At 39.0% G+C, this 18,753-nt stretch overlaps 3 protein-coding genes across 4 annotated transcripts in view; all 3 read left to right on the forward strand.

The window, feature by feature from the left end:
- Window positions 1–59: 59 nt before the first annotated feature.
- On the forward strand, window positions 60–7,126 carry LOC121630925 (ras-related protein Rab-15-like). Its single transcript, XM_041971478.1, has 7 exons — window positions 60–264; window positions 4,698–4,758; window positions 4,867–4,927; window positions 5,004–5,081; window positions 5,248–5,337; window positions 5,624–5,689; window positions 5,797–7,126. The coding sequence occupies exons 1-7, from the start codon at window positions 141–143 to the stop codon at window positions 5,947–5,949; spliced, it is 633 nt and encodes a 210-aa protein (XP_041827412.1). The 5' UTR covers window positions 60–140; the 3' UTR covers window positions 5,950–7,126.
- Window positions 7,127–7,207: 81 nt separating this feature from the next.
- gpx2 (glutathione peroxidase 2) lies at window positions 7,208–8,547 on the forward strand. Its single transcript, XM_041971479.1, has 2 exons — window positions 7,208–7,429; window positions 7,832–8,547. Exons 1-2 carry the CDS (start codon window positions 7,208–7,210, stop codon window positions 8,183–8,185), a joined length of 576 nt encoding a protein of 191 aa, XP_041827413.1. The 3' UTR covers window positions 8,186–8,547.
- Window positions 8,548–10,141: 1,594 nt separating this feature from the next.
- LOC121630924 (signal-induced proliferation-associated 1-like protein 1) overlaps window positions 10,142–18,753 on the forward strand; it is a 36,066-nt gene continuing 27,454 nt past the window's right edge. Inside the window, exon 1 of one of the 2 annotated variants that reach the window (XM_041971475.1) lies at window positions 10,142–10,391. The gene's annotated coding sequence lies outside the window, so the exon portion shown is untranslated. Of the gene's footprint in view, window positions 10,392–13,437; window positions 13,535–18,753 lie in introns of those variants that run through there. The other variant, XM_041971477.1, reaches the window with a different exon arrangement.

Consider the following 18,753-nt stretch of genomic DNA (forward strand, 5'->3'; position numbering starts at 1 on the left):
TTTGATTTCCGAATGAGCTTGATAGTTTCCGAGGGGCTTTGAAAGCAGCATCACAAAACCGAGAGCAGAGCGCACCAGCAGCCAGAAGCTGCAAAGAAACACCAGTCATGATCTTTCATAGTTTTTAGTTTTTGGGGGTCATGGCTAAACAGTACGACATTCTGTTCAGGCTGCTCATTCTCGGAGACTCCGGGGTTGGAAAGACTTGCATGTTGCGCAGGTTCACGGACAATGAATTTGATCCTTCACATATTTCCACAATCGGTAAGAAGTCATCCAACTAGTTTTTACTGACGCCTGTTTTAAAACTTGCATCATCCTCTGGTTTAACCGGATAAATACAACTGTTTATTGTCCACAGGTCGAATGTTACTTTAAAGATAAACCGTAGCGTTAGTTTAAAAAAAAAAAAGACTAAAGAAATTTGGGGATATGTAGATATGTGGAAGATGTTTAAAAAGGTACACAGGCGCAATAGAAAGGAATGTCTACAGGAAATACATTACTCAATCTCTTTGACATTTTATCCTGTATTTCCATTCTTAGAAAGGAACTTGTGGATTGATGAACGCATTAGTGCTTCATATCCCTTGATTGAGACACTAATGGAGGGATGTTGGGGGCTGGTCTGCACTTTATTATGACTGAAAAAGAAAGTTCTGTACAACACAGGCTTAAATGTCATGAGACTTGGCTGGCTTGGCAAGGCTTTACTTGGGATTAAACCCAATTATATGAAAATGTGTTTTACATTGAATCTTGCTTTTAGGTCCCTGACATAGTTGCTAGTGAAGACTGGTAAACTTCAGCCACCGCTTTATATTTGCAGCAGGTTGTTGGAGGACATATATTAACTCATTTAATCTTCCAGTTTTCCAGCAGCACCAAGATCCTAAATGTGTCAGTAGTAATCCTTTTTTATTCATACGTCCTTTGGTGAAAATAGTTGTGATTTGTGGGATGTGTTGTATAATGACTAAACATATCTCTCCAATGAAATCATATCCTGGTACAGTTATGTAAATTTTTGTCACTGGCAGCATTACGCATGCTACACATGGGGGAAAAAAACAAATCTTATTTTCATTCCATCTTCATAATCTCCACTTGGCTCACAATTTATGATAATGGCCAAACTGGTATCCTTCATCGACCATGCTGACACCATCAAATGATTAAAAGATGTCGTCTTTAGGTGTCTTGATGTTTAAGCTTAATCCTTTTTTTTCTTTTTTGTTTTTTTAAAATGTTTATTTGGTTGGGAAAGTGCAGTTTATTCAACATTAGTACAAACAGCGTGATGTTAACATATCAGATATACCATAGGACGCTAACTTTCATCTGTAGTCCTAAGACAGGTAAAGACAGTCAAAACAACACCACACAAGAAGAGAGAAAACAGTTCATTACAAAAAAAAAAAAAAAAAAAACATACAACAGACTTAAAAAGCAAAGTGTAAACATATGTTTATGTATCTGTGTGCTGCAGAGCATCTATTAAGTTGTAAGTCAGTTTTAGAGATGTGATTTAAAATTGGTGTATGTGGTGCATTCTCCTATTAGGTTATATTGTTCCAGATGTTTCTACCCCTTACTGACAACACAGACTGTCCAAAAGTGGTTCGTCTATGGTGGGCCTCACAGACATGTCCTGTGGTGGCTCTAGGGGTCTTCTAGTGAGCCATTAGAGCAGGGAAACCTCTAAAACCTGCAGGACTGTTGCTTTCTAGGAATTGCTCTCTCGAAATTACCTACCCCTGCCCTAAGGCCACACCCTCTCTTAAAACACAAATCTACATAATAAGAAATGTATTAAATAAAATAAGCACACATGTTTTTGACATTTTTTAGACATTGTCAAGATGTGCTATTGAAAGTTGAACCAGCACTTTTCACCACAAACATTTTGACTTGTCACAGCATGGAAAGGACAGGAGTGAGTAATGACATTAATGAAGACAAAGTTACTTTTACTTCCCCAGTAAACCTTGACAATAAACTAGCATGCAGGACCAACAGTAGGACCCTCCCCCCCCTCAGTGGTTCCATCATTAATAAACCTTTGCATTTCCTGCTGTGCTGCATCAAAATGTCTGCTGTAAATAATATTTTTTTTAAAAAGTCTATGTGGAAGAGGGTGATTGTTTTAAACATGACCTAATTATTGGAATCAGACTAGTAGGAATATTTCAGAAGCTCCTGAACTGCTTGGATTTTCATATGAAGCACACATAGGCTTACAGGGAATGGTACTAAAAAGAGGAAACATCCAGTGTGCCATGTCTTATTGCCAGGATCATCTCAGGCTTATGTCTTTCACAAGATAGTGAACTCACTAGACTCAAATGGCCTTCACAGTTGCCAGGAAATAACGTCTCTAGTCATGTGGCATATTACACCAAACACCTGACATTTCATGTGGCCATTTAATATTTTGATATCTGCGTTTTAATCATACATCAGTGCATTTGCAGCTTATTCATAGCCAGGGAACACAGTTTGTATGTGCACATGCATTTTTTTCCTTTTCTTTATTTTTACTTAGATATAATGTAAAAAAATGATAGATTATCAGAAAAGTACTGAAACACGAGGTTGTATAAGTGTAGTGTTTAGAGTAATATACTGTAGGTTTATTGATCCCACACAGGTGCCAGGTGAGGTGTCACCACCTTGAGTAAAGGAACAGATGTATACAACACTAACTTGTAGGTGTATTTAATTAAACCAACAGTTGGCTGGATTCCATTTGGGACCTTCAGTTTTAAGGTATTGGTGTTGTGAATGTTGTTTTATATATATATATACATATAGAAAAGCCCTTATGAATGTCATTATTAACACCTATAACAAGTCAAAGCTGCTCTGCTGAAATAACCTATAAAGGAGCCTTTGTAGTCATTTTATTTCTTGAGGAAAAGCTGTCATAATGATGATGTTTCATTCCTGACTCGGGAGCTGCTGCTTTTGATTGTTTAATGTGATGATTAACTGAAGAACTTGTAATACAATCCTTTTGAGGTGTCAGTTTAGGTTTTACAAGCAGCACAATGAGTATTTACCTATTATCTGCTAACAGTTAAGAAACTAAATGACAAATAAATTAACAACGAACTCCCTCAGTTCTTTTGTATGTTATAGTATAGATAGCCAATATAGCAGGGGTATAGGAAAATATTGATATGCTGAAATATTGCAATATTTTGTGTAAAGATATATCAATATTCAAAAGCACTGTATTGATTTTTTTATGATGCATAAGTTAACGGTGGTCCATTTTTGTGTCGCATTTAATCTTTACTTTTTTTGTTAATGTTTACTTGAAGAATCCTAATCACTTTCATTTTTTATTTATATAGATGTACTATGTATGTCAAACAGATAACAGTAATTGTTATGTGGTGATTTTGTACCATCAAACTTTCTTTTGATAAATACAAGGGAAACTATTTGATTACGGATTTTTTTTTATTCATTTTGTACATAAAGAGTAAGTGTTTTTTTTTTTTTTTTTTCGTAGTGAAGTGTAGATCCCTCTGTTCTTATTCAATAAGTTGATGTCAGGCATGTCACAGCTATGAGTGTTTACTATGCTGTGACAGTTTTCTTACCACTGAATTCTGTAAAGAAAAATCACAATATTTCCTCTTGCTTAACGTATCGCAATATATCGTATCACCAGATTCTTGCCAATACACACCCCTAGTATATAGACTACATTAAATGTGGCATGAATAGAAATATTATTTTATATTAGTGTGAACTTTTAGCAGTGGTGGGAGAATGTAAACTAAACAACAGTGTTTGTTGTCTTTGCTTGAATATAAACCACTATTTGTACAACCAGTAGTGTTTAATTACATTGCCCAGCCTCCTTGTGCTGTCACCTAGCAGACATTCCTTCCACACAGTAGTTTACATCAGCTGACTCTCCACCTTTGTGGCAATACAGTGATTTAAACAGTGATGCTGTATAATGGGTCTGCATGTAATTCATGATGGATAATGGGGTGTCTGGGAAACACTCGTAAAATGCTCCCCAAGTAGCCCATATAACGTACCACAAAAGGACATTTACTTGTTCTGTAGGAGTTATCTATCACACTCTTGTTTTCTTTCTTTCTTGATGTTTTTGTGCCTGTAAAACGTCTGCAAAGTTAAAAAGCTCAGACTCAACATTAAAAAAACAAGTTCTTTTCTAAAGAAAACACTGCTCCTAAGCTTAAAAATTAAGCCATTTCATAAATGAGCCCAAATAGCTTTGCAAAGTCACTTACAAATATCTCAAACTGCTTAGTTATGTAATAGAAGTGACGTGAGAGTAATAAAAAAGCATAAAATTCAGGAAAAGATTTTACACAATAACACATTTTTGAGTTATTCCAAAGGGAGGTAACTCATTTTTAATACACACCCACAGATTGCTGGTGCATCATTTTAAACAAACCAACAGCTGTGCTTAATCTTTCACATATTTTGTTTTATTAGTCTAATTTGCATTCAAATATTCTTAATATGGTGATTTACACATATTCCCAGCATCCTTAGCTTTTAATTGATACATCAGTTGAAATTGTAGGAGCTTCCATATCTTGTCCGCAGGCTACTGTTGCCAGCTGGAGTGGATGTGCTTAAAAGGTGCTTATCTGTTTTCTTTATGCTTTCATTGACAAGAAAAGTGTCTTTTTTTCTTTCAGGAGTTGATTTTAAAATGAAAACACTGGAGATTGATGGAACCAAAGTGCGGGTACAGATTTGGTATGTGCAGCAGTTGTGTTTTTGTGTTTAATTTAGTTGCATTTACAGCTGCCAACATGTATTATGTGTGGTTCTCTTTAGATAAAGTCTATTCTGTTTTCTGTGCAGGGATACAGCCGGTCAGGAACGTTATCAGACCATTACTAAACAGTATTACAGGCGAGCACAGGTATGAACAGTCAATAGTTAACTTTCAATGACCTTGTGCAGATTTCACAGTGTGATCTTTCTTTTATATCTTCCAGGGCATCGTATTTGTGTATGACATCACAAATGAGCCGTCCTTTCAGCACATAGCGAAGTGGGCCAGTGATGTGGATGAAGTAAGGCGATAAGTGCTCTCTTTTCATTCCTTTGCATGTAATGCACATTGTTCTATTATTTGTATCCCTGTATTTCTACTGCTTGCTGCACACTGAGTGTCTTGGTTGGAATAACCAGATGATGAAGACTTGTGCTGCTTGTCTCATATTTATTGTTTTTGTGTAGTTTGCCCCAAACAAGGTGCAGATGATCTTGGTTGGAAACAAGGCTGATGATGAGCTCAGGAGACAAGTGATGACGGATCAAGGAAGCAAGGTTTGATTTAACCTTATTTTTCAAGGACAAAGCAGATTTATAACAGATTTTGCTCTTTTTTTTGTGAAGTTTGGTTGTTAAAGATGTGCAAAAGCACAGAAAGCAATTATCTTTGTAGAATACTTTTAGTATTGAGGCAGTAATTGAAGTCTCATTTTAAAACCTTGTGAGGACTTGTTATCTATTGTTATTATGTCCTCATACATAGAACTTTAAAATTGAAATGGGACTTACCTTCTTTTCCAAGTAACCCTTTTTTCAAACTATATCCATCTGAATCTTATAGTTAGCTGAAACCTTTGGGATGGAGTTCTTTGAGACCAGCGCTTCCACTAGCAACAACATCAGTGAGGTAATGCAACTCCAGAATAAATCTGCCACATTGGAAATTTCTATAAATTTTGTTTTGAGCTCCCTATTATTTTCTTGGCTTAATTTTTTTCATTTTCCTCCCTGCAGGCATTTATCCGTGTGACACAACTGGTGTTGCAGGCTCACAAGAGAGATGTGGATAACCTGTTGGGATCTCTAGATGACTATTTGGATAAGGCTGCTCTGGGGGAAGAGACGGAGAGTCAAGATAATGATGCTCAGAGGACTTGTGGCTGTTAGAAGGCTCTCATGATGCAATGGCTTGTAGTTTAAAGACATGTGAATTCAGCCTTCCTCCACCTTCTTGAAAGATAAGACTTGTTGAACAAAGGGGATTGTTGGATTGTCTTGGATTGTTTTCACTTCTTGAAATCACATGTTGGCTATGCAGTTGGCTGCAGCTGCCAGCAGAGGGCCAGTTTAGTGGCACTAATCACCAAATCCATACACACAAGATCTTCCTTGTCTTGGAAATGCAGATCTGTACCAAACATATGTATCATCAGTTTACTAAATTCAGCCAATATTCTGTTTCCTGGTTCTAATATTATGTAGTTGGTTCTCAGGTGTAGATTCATATCAGTAAATCTTTGCATTGAGGTGACAGTGGCAGGAAGAGACAACAACTTAGTCAGCAGGGCACATAGATGAATTATTTAGCTCTGGAAATTCAAACGATGCTGAGATGGATCATTTACACAGTGGGCTTTTTTCCTCAGACATAATATTGTGCCATACTAGGTGATCTGTCTATGTGTAGAAATCCTAAGTGCTTATTCTAAATATGCTTTCATTATTTTTATTTTAAAAAATGTGGCTATTTGTTTTGTGCACTAGAAAGTGTTGGTGCTATTACAACATATTCAGGGTTTGCTGGGGTGCAATAGATGTATGATTTTAAGATGATGCTTCCAGGTTCCAGTAAAAATTTAAAGCAAATATAAGCTATGAAGTTAAATAAAAATATATTTAAATTGAATGAAATGGGGATTTGATCCGTGCTGAGTCACGGCATTAGGAATGAGGGAGTGAAGGTGCACAGAGAGTTCAGACAGTAGTCATTCATTTTTCACCACATACTGTGACACACAGGTGATCACTGTTGAAATTTTGATGACTGAGAAAACTGATACATGTCAGAGATACTAAGGAGGCATTGCTAGTAACACCTACCAACTTTGTTTTAAATAAGTATTTACAATAAAAGATACAATAAAGATAATGAATGTTGTGAAAGATTTAAAATTTTAAGAAAACATAAATAGCCTTTGCTAAAATACTAACTGGTGCAATACAATTTGTGAGTCTTTACAATTAGATGCATCCCTCTATCTGAAACTTGTAAAGAGTATAGTATGTCAAGTGGAGATCGGTTTCCTGCAGGGTTATCTGATACACCTTATAGGCAACTTTCAGCTCTAAGTGAGTGACCAAGCGGTTGGATGCAGTCACACGCTAAGATCCTGTCTGCCTCCAGAGTGGCAGTGCAGCAGCCGAGATGACATTCATCGCAAAGACCTTCTACGACCTGAGGGCCACCTCACTGGAGGGAGACTCAGTGGACTTCAATGTGTTCAGGGGCCGGGTGGTCCTCATAGAGAATGTGGCCTCACTCTGAGGCACCACCACCCGGGACTTCAGCGAGCTCAACCAGCTGCAGAGCAAGTACCCCCATCGGCTGGTGGTCCTGGGTTTTCCCTGTAATCAGTTTGGATACCAGGTGAGTTGAGCAGCACGGTTTCCTGGAGCAGTTTGGTCTTGAAATCCTGTGGGTGAGTGATGCTTAATTTTTTTTTAAATACTTTGCTTACTCTGATGGAAAGTATGCTCAGTAATATCTGCAAATTATTGGCATTTTGAACAACAAATTGAAACATTAGATACTGCCTTTTAACTTTACAGCTTCGTAAGTTTCAAAAATATAATATGGTACATGCTTTACTTGTAAGTTCAAGCATGGTCTTCATTTTCCCTAGTAAATACACATTTGAAACAGATTTCACTACAGGAAAGACTTAATGTTCTCTCAAACAGCCAAAAAATTTGTAAAAACTTTAGCATATTCACAAAAAAAAACCCTTATCCTGCCTCCCTGGATGTCGTTTCTATGTGTGTTTTGCAGGAGAACTGCAACAATGGTGAGATCCTAAACTCACTGCAGCATGTGCGTCCAGGTGGCGGCTTTAAACCCAACTTCACCATCTTTGAGAAGTGTGATGTCAATGGAACAAACACACATCCAGTCTTTGCCTATCTGAAAGACAAACTTCCCTATCCTGATGACGACCCCAATTCCCTCATGCAGGATCCCAAGTTTCTGGTTTGGAGCCCCATTAACAGGACGGACATCTCCTGGAACTTTGAGAAGTTCCTCATCGGGCCGGAGGGAGAGCCTTTTAAAAGATACAGCAAGAAGTTCCCCACCATTGACATAGAACCTGACATTCAAAGACTGTTAAAATTAACCAAAGCCTAAGAATAGCCTCCTCCTAATGGCATTTCATCCATAACTGTCAGAGCTGACAAGCTGCCCTCCATACTTTTAAGCCTTAATAAATGAGGGTGATATTCTGAAAAGCTGAGCGGGTATCATCTGAGACCCTATAAGTCCTTAAAAGTAGTGGATGAATATGTTTTTTGTGTGTGTTTTTCAAATTGTGTTCTAAGAAAAAGCAAAAAAATGTATAGAATATGATCATGAAGGATGCTGATCTTGTTTCTTGTCCTGCGCTAGTGATGCCAGCAGATGGTGCTAGTCATTTAAGTGTTCAAACGTAACTTCAGTCATGCTTTTATGAATTAAAATTCAGAACACACACACAAATGTTAGTACTGAAATAAAACTCCAAATCCTTTAAAACTGAATTTGTCTCTCACTGAACTGTTTTCTTATTTGGATCTTATCAAACCCCAAGTCTTCATGAAGTTGTGCTCCTTTGATATAAGGCTGACAAAAATAGATGTAGAAGCAGAATGTATCCAGAATAATGTGGCTTGAAATACAGCATGGAGCATGTGGAATTATATTAAATGCCCTTTAAAGTAGCTTGCGGGCCTTCAGTATTACGCATCATGGCCTGCAGTTCTCCACTATGCTCTCAGGCTTTCTCTTTCTTTTTACATCGAATTACCAGAGCTGCATTTCCAAGTAAAATTTGCTGATTCCAGTAGGTTATTCTGCAGCAAGAATGCATTAGTGCCACAGTGCTGGCTGAAGAGGAGTCCTAAATCACACATTTAGGAAAGTATCAACCTTCTTCCTATGTGATAAGCTCTCATTCAGCTTTAGTTTTCTATGAACAGAGGGCTTTGTTTGCAGTGTCTGCAGATTAGGATAGGATTTTCTTTGCATCCACTCACATCCACATCAGCTCATGTCAGAGCCACATGCAACACAGACCTGGCCATGCCCTAATATTTCTTGCAGGTTGCTGTGGGTGCCTTAAGGACAAGCACCCAACTCAGGGAGCACTTCATTGCTTTTATTTCTGCTTGTAGTGGTTCTGGTGGTTGTAGCCCGATTCATTTAAAATCACATTTAAATGTTTGTGTGGTTATAATGCATGCAAACATGTGATTAATATTTTCCCACAGCCCTGCTCTTCTGTGAAAAGGAAAAAAGGGAAACAACACTGCTTCTTAGGAGCAGCAAATATTAGATAAAGATTGACAGGGTCCCCTCCTGCAACCCTCTGTACTGCTTCCTTCTACACAAAGCTTGCAGAATAAATCCTCAAAGATCATTTATGTAAGAGATAATCACTCACACTCAAACAATGAAACAATGCTGAAAAGCCTGAAAAAGTACAACAGCTAGGCCTATTAAACCATATGTAGATTTCTGAAATATGGTAAACAACAGTAATCAACATAATTACTTTATAAGTAATTATAATTATAAGTAATTACAAGTAATTATGTTGATTTGTGTGTATTTAATTCATTGACAGATATGTGAATCTGTCCAAGTGGAAAGAGGCGCAGGGGCAAAGAGTCTGTGGACTTTGTTGTTGTTGTTACATGCAAGATATCCATTAAATATTCTCAGAAGTGAGAAAAAACAACTTAAATATATGAAACAGTATGAACAACAACCAAAACATCAAACAAGAGAAGCAGAAGAACCAAACTGAGACATCATACTATTATAAAATATACAAAACAACCCAAATGAGATGGATAGCTGAGATAGTGACCACCTTTAAAAAAAAAGATGCTAAGTATAAGATGCTCAATGAATACAAATAGAGGCATAATGAACACAACTAACACAGGCACAATCTCAATCTATCTTTTTTAGCAGTGAGTGAGCGCTCTTCGATTTTCCCCTTCCTCCTCTAGCCGCTACAGGTGAGCTCTGTTGCTACGGTAACGTTTGCTTTCCCGCGAAGCCCTCTCGCGAGACTCCAGGACAGAGAGGGCGAGAGGGGAGGCTGCTTGAATGATCTCATCTCTCCAGCAGCTGCATACCGCAGCGAGGCAAACCAGTAACTTTCTATCAAACTTCCAAGTTGCCTTTCGGAGGAAGACACCGGGACATTTTCGGTCGGAACCGGAGCCAACGCGCTTCCAGTGAAGACACGACGGAGCGCTGCGTAGTTTGTCTCGGGCTAACAGCTCATTGTTTCGAGTTGAAACAAAAGAAGGAAAACCGTCTTGTGTGACATCCTAAAGGAGAAAAGGTGAGTAGGTAACGTGGTACTTGGTCATGTGTGGGGTTTTCATAGCACAAGGTGCCTACACTACCTGCCTTCACTAACATGTTGGCCATGTCACCTGGATAAAGCACATTTCATGTCGCGCGGAGTCAGTGCCAGTGTATTTTTTCCTATCTTTTTTTTTCTAATTAATGGTGGCAAACGAAGACGTGAGGTTCATCTATAAACAGGACTGTCTAAATGTACAAATCTGTCGTATTGCCAAGGACATTGATCCCTGTGCTTCGCTTGTGAGGCGATTCACAGGTGGCATCGTTACACCATTAAATACAGGATGCATGTGGATGTCACCACCCGATTTCCCCCCGTGGTTTTACCCCATGTTTTTACCACGCGATAGGATTTGTAAGGCTCCAGGTGATTTCCTTAAATCACACCTGACCCTGAGTTGTATAGAGCTCATCCAACTTACCTGTTGGAAAAGACAAGGACATTATAAAATTATATCCCTTTTTAAAGAGGCATTGTAGACTGGACTCCTACTGCTTATGTCTCTGAGTGATAAGTTGGTGAGAAGATGGCATTTTGATCAGGTAATCAGTTTTATGATTAACCAATTGATGTAATGTGCTGAAATCTAGTTCTTCTGTCTTTTTGACAGAAAAGGGGAGACATGACAGTAGGTTTTGTTGACAGTCAGATTAGGGTTCTAGCCTTTAAAAGTTTTGTGCCCAAATGTAGCTTATTTATGAACCATGAGCTGTAAGAACCATTGCATAGAAAACAAATCACTGCCCTTCATATGAATCATGATAGTAACTTGACATTAGTCAGGTGAGAAAAGGAAGCTTTAGACTTTAGCTTTGGTTCAGGATCAAGGATTTTTAGCATTCTTGATAGACTTAGCTGACCTGCAGTGTTGGGCATGACTGATCTTACAGCTCCTCTGCCATTTTTACTACTGAGTCTAATCTTACACTGGATTGCTCCTTACTTTTTCTGATGGGATTTCTTATAGAGGGTAAATCCAATGCAAATGCAGCAGCTTTATTATGTTAAGCCATAGACTGCTCTCTCTTGCTGCGTTGGCTAAAAATGGTTCATTTTGAGAGGCTGGTTTGAGTAAAAGCATGTTAAAACAGATCAGACCAAGACTTTTGGTTATGTTGTCAGAACAGCTCCAAAAGGAAACTTTGCTCTATGAAGGAGAGAAAAAATAAATCTTCATTTCTTTATTCTTTTTCTATATAAATAGCCCGACTCCTTGCTTTGATTTATTACTGAAGGACGGTGTTTCTATTTTCACTTTTGCATCATATCTCACACAATTGTTATTGTGCCCCTGTGTAGTAGAGTCTGTGTAATGTGCCCAATATTCACAGAAGGATGCTTCCTGTTGCTAAGTTGAGCTTATGTTTCCATTGTCTCCAGTGCATTGGCTTGAAGGGAATAGCTTGAGCAAAGATAAAAGGGAACAACAAGAGGAGCTTTGTGCCGCTTTATAATTTGCAACTCTGGAATGTGTGGGCTGCACTTGCTTAAATTAATGTTTATTTTTTTTAATTAATAATGCAACCTTTTTTATTTACTAATGTTAAAATTCACACAGCAAGTAGGTTTAAACCCTGCTCTTTTCACAGGAATGTGCTGCTTCTACTTTATCTTTTTGAAACTTTGATGTTGCACACTTTTAGGGGAAATGCCTGACCACCTGACTGGCTGTTGTGAAGCCCATGACCTCTTCCCCATCTCGCTACACGTAACTGATGACACACTGTGGAAGACAAAGTAGACCTTATATGATATGCCTCTTGATGTCTCATCTTAAAGGATTACTTCTTCCTACTTCTGATAAACATGCAAAGATTTGTAACATATTGCTAAGTTTTGACTCAACCTTAAGTAACAGCTTAAAATAGGGAAGTTCATTTTTATGAAAAAAAGGGGGACTCCATCAGCTCCATGAGTGATGCGTCTGACTGATATTAGTCAGCTCATAGTCAGAGGTCAAATGACTTGATGGTAATGTGGCCTCTGGTGGTTTTTCAGCGTGAGCATCTTTTTGACAGTGACTGGAGTGGCTGATGCCGTTTGAGCGAAATGAGGTGTGACTATGGGTCTGCGCTTCCTGCTTGCTAAACTGTTGGAATGCTTTGTCTTTGTCTGGGTCGGATTGTCCACTGTACACCGGCTGATGGAGGAAAGCTGAGGGCTCGGAAGCTACAATAGTGATGATGTAATCCCTTTTCAGCTCTCTGTCACCGAGTAAATGCTCACAGACAATGAAAGATTCCAGTACTGAACCCCACCTGACAGAGTTTGGGGAATTTTGACCTCGCAAAATTGCACAGCAATTCAAAACCCTGTAATTATCTGTGCGGGAGATTATGTAGAGCTCAGTGACATTGGGAGTTTGACAGTGGGACAAGTTCAGAGTGTTGCTATTGACTGTGATCTGTCCCAGATTGACGGTCGTGTCTACATTTAGTGGTGCATTGCTTATATGTCCATGAACTAAAGAAACCTCTTTGTGACTGTTTTCTGTCATTTTGCTTTCAGTTCTCTAGCCGAAACCAAAACCACAGTCATGTAGAGATCAGACAGTGAGTAATTCCCCTGTTCTACTCCCATCAAACCTCACACAGGCTGAAAATAGTATGACGTGGGACAGGGATTGGAAAACAGAGATGAAAAAGTAATTAAGAATGATTGCAAACAACCACTTTGTTGAAAAAAAAAAAAATGAAAGTGAGAGAAGAAAAGAAGTGTTCCATTATAAAATCTGGGATTCTGATGATGTGTTGCTGCAGGCTATCTCCGCTGCCACTTAGAGATGACGTTCATGGTATTGTCTCGACATGTCTGCCAGTTGCTACACTGTCCTTTTTTTTTGTGTGCACATTTTCTCTGGAAGGGATTACAGAACTCGGCTCAGAGAAGAATCAAAACATCAGGCAGTTACAGATCTGTGCCTCATGCAGAGCTCATGTGGGCAGATTTGGAAAATAATTCCACATCCAGAAGAAAAAAAATACTCACTCAAAAGCAAAGAAAAGACAAATAAGATTTTGCTGTCCCTTTCTGCGGATAGAAATCTGAGAGGCAGACAGGAATGCATGAGGGCTTGGTCGCTGCTGATCTCGACGCAGCTCTTGATTCATAGACAGGTCTGTTCAGCTTGTCCTCATTCTTGTTCGCGTTTACAACTGTTTTCATTATTTTGAGAAGCCGCTTTTACAACGTGGTGTGAGGTAAAGCTGGAATGCTAGAACAACACATTGTGTGAGGTTAACTTCTGAGCACTATTAAGAACACAGCTCTAGGTCAGCAGCTTTAAGTTGCCTAGAAAGTGTAAGCAGTCCTGCTGTAGTTTACGTACTTTACTGTACTAAGCCCAGAATAATCCTCCTTCAGATTGCTCCAGAATTCCACATCCTTTGCTTTGGAACATAGGGGAATCCATTTCCAGCCGTCTGCTTTGGTTCCAGTAAAGCTCAGAGGGAAGAATGAGACCACTGTGAAGCAAAGGTTCCCCCTGCAAGATTCAAATGACTTCTTTTTTAAAGTGGACTAAGTGAAGTATTCAGGAAAATGTCCCACTCACTTTTCATGAAGGGCATCCTGTTGCTCCACTATTATTACCTCACTCATTGTTACAAGAAAGAAATAGTCTTATTTATGTTGAAGTAATTAGCCTATACAGTTTGTAACAGTGCACTGTCTGAAAAGTTAGGTCATGGTCTTTTTCCATGTTGCTCCAGGTGCAAAGGGTAGATAGAGTTGGATCATAACAAACATGGCTGCTGTCCCAGCCTTTCCTCTCTTGCTGCCTGTTTCCTGTGTATTTTATTGATGTATTCCTGGATACCGGGCCTAGTTTTGCTAAACAATAAGTACAGTTGAAATCACTGAAAATAGAAAGAGTTACTAGCTATGTAGTTGGACATGGCTACTAGTCTTGAAGGTAAATATTCTACCAGACACCAACCACCTCTGCCAGTGTTTTAAGTGCTCTATTTAAACTGTCTCAGAACTAGAGCTTAGTTCAGCTATTATCATACTGTTCGTGCTGGGTAGAGGTGAAGTGGAAGTGTTGCCATGCTTATGTTTACATTGCTCTCACACTTGACTTGAATGCTGATTAGGAGGGAATGATCGGTGGCTGGTTGCTAGAAAGAGCAAATCTGCACCTGTACACATTGCAGCTTTCTCCCCTGAATGCCCCTGAACCCTTGCCTCATTGTCAGCAGACCCCAGAAGCCTAAATCAGGTGTTAAAAAGGGTAACATTATGTGGAGGAACACTGAGGAAGTTAAATGAGAGCCTTGCATAAATAGCATTTTTTTTTGTCTCCTGTGACTTCTGAGGTTGCAAAGTCCTGATTATTACCAGCTTCAGGGGATAAATGTGTAAGGTGGGGGGTGCTCTAATTGCACTTTACCTCAGTCTTGTTTCATGAACCAAGAATAATACAGAGGGATCCCTGAAATTGCTGTGATATTGTTCATTTGCATCTTACTGCAGTGTTAGTTTTTTGTATTTAAAACTAAAAGATAGAAAACATTGCAGCTGTTGCTTTAAGTGAGATGCATACATGGCACTGGTTCAAGAGCACGATAAACCAGAGTTGCAGGGTTGGCTGGAGTGCAGCACAAGCCAGCAGCAGCATGCTGTGCAGGTTTGCACTATGATTTTGTGGCAGACCGTAATTTAGCAGGGCACCGCAGTTATGCAACACTAGCTGACTTATCGCAGTCCAAACGACTGTTTGAATTGATTAACTCTGTGGCCTGACTTTAATTGGACTGGAAGTGGGCTCGGCTATGTGCTGAACAAATGCCAAAATCAATGACTGGAAACTGTTTGTGTGTAACTTTGCTGTGTTGTTGCTGTAGTAGTTGGATTTTGGGCCCTCATTAAGATGTCCCAGCTGGAGAACACTGCAGTCAAAAAAAAAAAACTGAGGGACACCTGAGCTTTTCACTGATTTCTCTTTGGAAATTGGCCTGCTCTGTAAACTGTAGGGGACAGCACAGTCAGTCAACACTCTCAAGAGACATTGCTGCAAATCCCCTGAGGTTTTCTGCCAGTATGATAATAAAAAGGCCTTTCTTTGTCCCCTCCTCCCTTGTTAAAATGCTTACCTGGCAAGAATCTCTCTTTAATACCTCCTCCTTAGAAACTCAAAGGTGTGTGTGTACATCTTGTGCACTAGGCACACACTTAAGGTCTGGTGGAAGCAGAGGAGGTTTTTGGCCAGTGTGAGGGGATATTAATCAAGCTTTCATCTCGACTTTGGCATTCTGGGATGTCTGGCTGTGTTTTCCTCTCGACTGCTTGAATCTTACTGTTTCCTAGCAGCACACTAACGCTCCTCTGTCACCTGCTAGTCTCTGGGGAATCTGTACATTTCAAATGCATCTCATCATCCATCAGTGTAATGTAATGATTTTAGGTACTTTAAATGGATTGCTGCAGAGACATACAGCTGCTGATCAATTGAAAGAGCAGTTTGATTGATGAAAATTAACTTCAAAGGATGTGCAGAGCTGATTTGATAACATTCTCTGTGGGCCTTTTAAATAGCCTGTGGTCAGAGTGCCTCTGCTGCGGTGGAGCTCATGTTTCGCCTGTTTGCTTAGCAGGGTTAAGGCCTTTACCAGATTGTTTGATCAAACCAACCCTGCTCCTGCTCTTCCTAAACATCACTTTACCACAAAACAGTGACAATGAAAATACATTTTATATTTTTTTCATATATATATATATATATATATATATATATATATATATATATATATATATATATATATTAAATGAAATTATAAAGTGAGGAAAAAGCTACTTGAAAACACCTGGTCTCTTTTTTTTTTAGCCTTATCCTACTTTTTTGGCCTCTGCTATATTCATTTTGGTGTGCTGAATATGCATCACTTGGCATTTCCTAACTATAACTGTAATTAAGCCATTGGTCTAACAAGCCAGCTGAGCCTTATTGGTCAAAATAATCTGAGCTCAAATGTTTTGCAGTCTCTAAGCTTCGGCATGTTGCCCTTTTCCTTTTTACTTTCTGAAAATGAGGCCACCATCAACAACATGATCTTGTTCAATAAATCAAACTAATCTTTCTCAGATATTGAGAACCTTTGGCTTTTTCTTGATCTGTTCATCCTTGGCTTACCTAAATATCATTAGCATTAACCAGAGAGACCAAACCTCAGCACCTCATTGCTCTCATATTTGTCTTTTTTTTTTCCTTTATCTTTAAGCACTTGAAACTGTCTGAGTTTGTGATTAACAACAGTGTGCGTTGCTTTTGTTATAGTAGGAGCAGTCTAATCAGGACTCTTTCTTCATACCCCTCTGTGATCTGATGTGTTTGCCACAGAAGCGTACAGCTGTCACCCAAATAAAAAAAGTTTTGGACCTTATCATGTTATAACGTGATAGTTTTATTGTAAAAAAATGTTTACAATAAAACTGTCACATTATAACGTGATAAGGTCCCAGTTTTTTATTTGGGTGACAGCTCTACGCTTCATAGTTTGCTACCTGTGCAATCAGGCAGAGGATGTGAGAGGACAGGCCATTGGATGTCTTCCAAACATGGCAGGCATCTATCATATCGACACATCTGCTGTGAGAATCTGTCAGGATGCTGTCGATTGACCTTGCCACTCATACGCAGTTGTACAAGAAGCGTAAATGCTTTCTCCTGATCCTGCCCTCATCCCCAAACCACACTTGTATTCTAGATATTTGTGTGTGCTTTTAAATGAACTTTCTGTTATGTGATGCATAGTATTAGATTTTCCTGGCTAAAATAATATGATCCAGTGGATCAATCAGGATTTTACATATCATGGTTTAAATTTAGAGATACACTGATAAGCTTCGGATTTAGATTTATTTATAGTTCTTCAAGTCAGACCTGCTCATTCCAAACAGTCACAACATGAATTACAGCAGATATCCGCTTTGTATGTGTTCCCTTGTAGCTCATTAAGAGATAGGGATGTAATTTTTAACAAGCTATGGTTTCTAAAACAACTTGGTACTTTAAAATAAACAGAATGAGAATGTGAATTAGAAACGGTGTTGAACTGGATAACGGTCAGACCACCAATTTCAAATTTCTTGTTTAGTTTGTAATTGCCAAGGGCAACATGTGTTTGCCACTCTGGTTTAGTGGCATTGTGTCTGCACATGTCTGCGGTTGGTGGAAGATGGTAACTTTACTTTGTCAATGTGGTTTGAAGATGTGAATAACTGATTTGGTTAATTTGAAGTATCTGACTGGAAGTAGGTGTATATCACACATGGTAGAGAAAGCCTGCTCTGTTTTATAGGCTTTCTATATGTAGAGCCATCACATGTGCATGAATTAAATTAAACTGACCAAACTCTGAGCTTTGAAACTTCTTAACTTTCTGTGAAAAACTGTATGATTTCCAGGATTACTATTGGATGCATCCATTTTATTTTCCACTGCTGGCAGCCTTGGGTCACTGTAGTAAATAGCTTTGTTGGACTGTGCCCAGATAAGAGTTGCACTGATAGGATGGGCACACATGCACATAACATGGCTGTCTGGCATTCAGTGTGACTGCTGGATGCCCCCATCTTGGTGCAGCCAGAGATAAATAGACACAGTGAAACAACTCATATCTGGCACAAGCCTTCGTATTGTCGAAATGCCATATTATACTAATGTATTTTGATTTTTTTTTTCCCATACCCTACTCTGTTTATCCCAGTTCAAACTTTCGTTTAGCTCCACAACTCTATTGCTGCCACTAATGATGATGTGACATTGATCCAGTGAAGCAGTCAGAATAAATCTGTTCATGCTAGATATATAGGACATGCAAGCAGCACTGTGGGCTTTCTCTGATTTGTTTTGCTCTCCAGTGCCTGTGATCCGAGAATGAAGTAATAGCAGGCTTGGAAGTGTTTGTCAGGCCCCCTGGCTGAGTCCCATCCCCCGTCTTTTGGCACGTGGAGAAGCTGAATTATAGACGGCAAGCGCACAAACTATTCACTCAACCCTCCTCCTTATATCAAGAGTGTTAATTATACTACAGCTACTCTCCCATCCTTTTATTTTAATCCTCAACTGATGGAAACTGCTTCATCTCAGCACTTACACTTAAGAACTTGTGCCAACCCCATGCTGAGGCAGGAGTATTTGTTGGGTAACAAATAGGTTCACTGCTTTTCAGATATTTAGAGGGGTGATTTTTGTAGGGAAATTAAAGGAAACACCTCTCAGCTTCAGCCCACACAGCCCTGTTTAACAAGGCTCCCTGCTGGGAAATGTTCTCATTGCTCGGTTCAGCAAGAAAAAAAGGTTAGCAAACACAAATAATAGCTGTGCTTAACTGCA

Source organism: Melanotaenia boesemani, chromosome 20 (assembly GCF_017639745.1).
Source record: "Melanotaenia boesemani isolate fMelBoe1 chromosome 20, fMelBoe1.pri, whole genome shotgun sequence".
In the NCBI taxonomy this organism is placed as follows: Eukaryota; Metazoa; Chordata; class Actinopteri; order Atheriniformes; family Melanotaeniidae; genus Melanotaenia; species Melanotaenia boesemani.

Bases quoted from the DNA above. Each gene is read 5' to 3' on its own strand.
- LOC121630925 (XM_041971478.1), top strand. From the start codon at position 141: ATGGCTAAACAGTACGACATTCTGTTCAGGCTGCTCATTCTCGGAGAC. The intron at 5,338-5,623 runs GTTTGATTTAAC...TGAATCTTATAG, and splicing joins TGACGGATCAAGGAAGCAAG to TTAGCTGAAACCTTTGGGAT. The intron at 5,690-5,796 runs GTAATGCAACTC...TCCTCCCTGCAG, and splicing joins CTAGCAACAACATCAGTGAG to GCATTTATCCGTGTGACACA.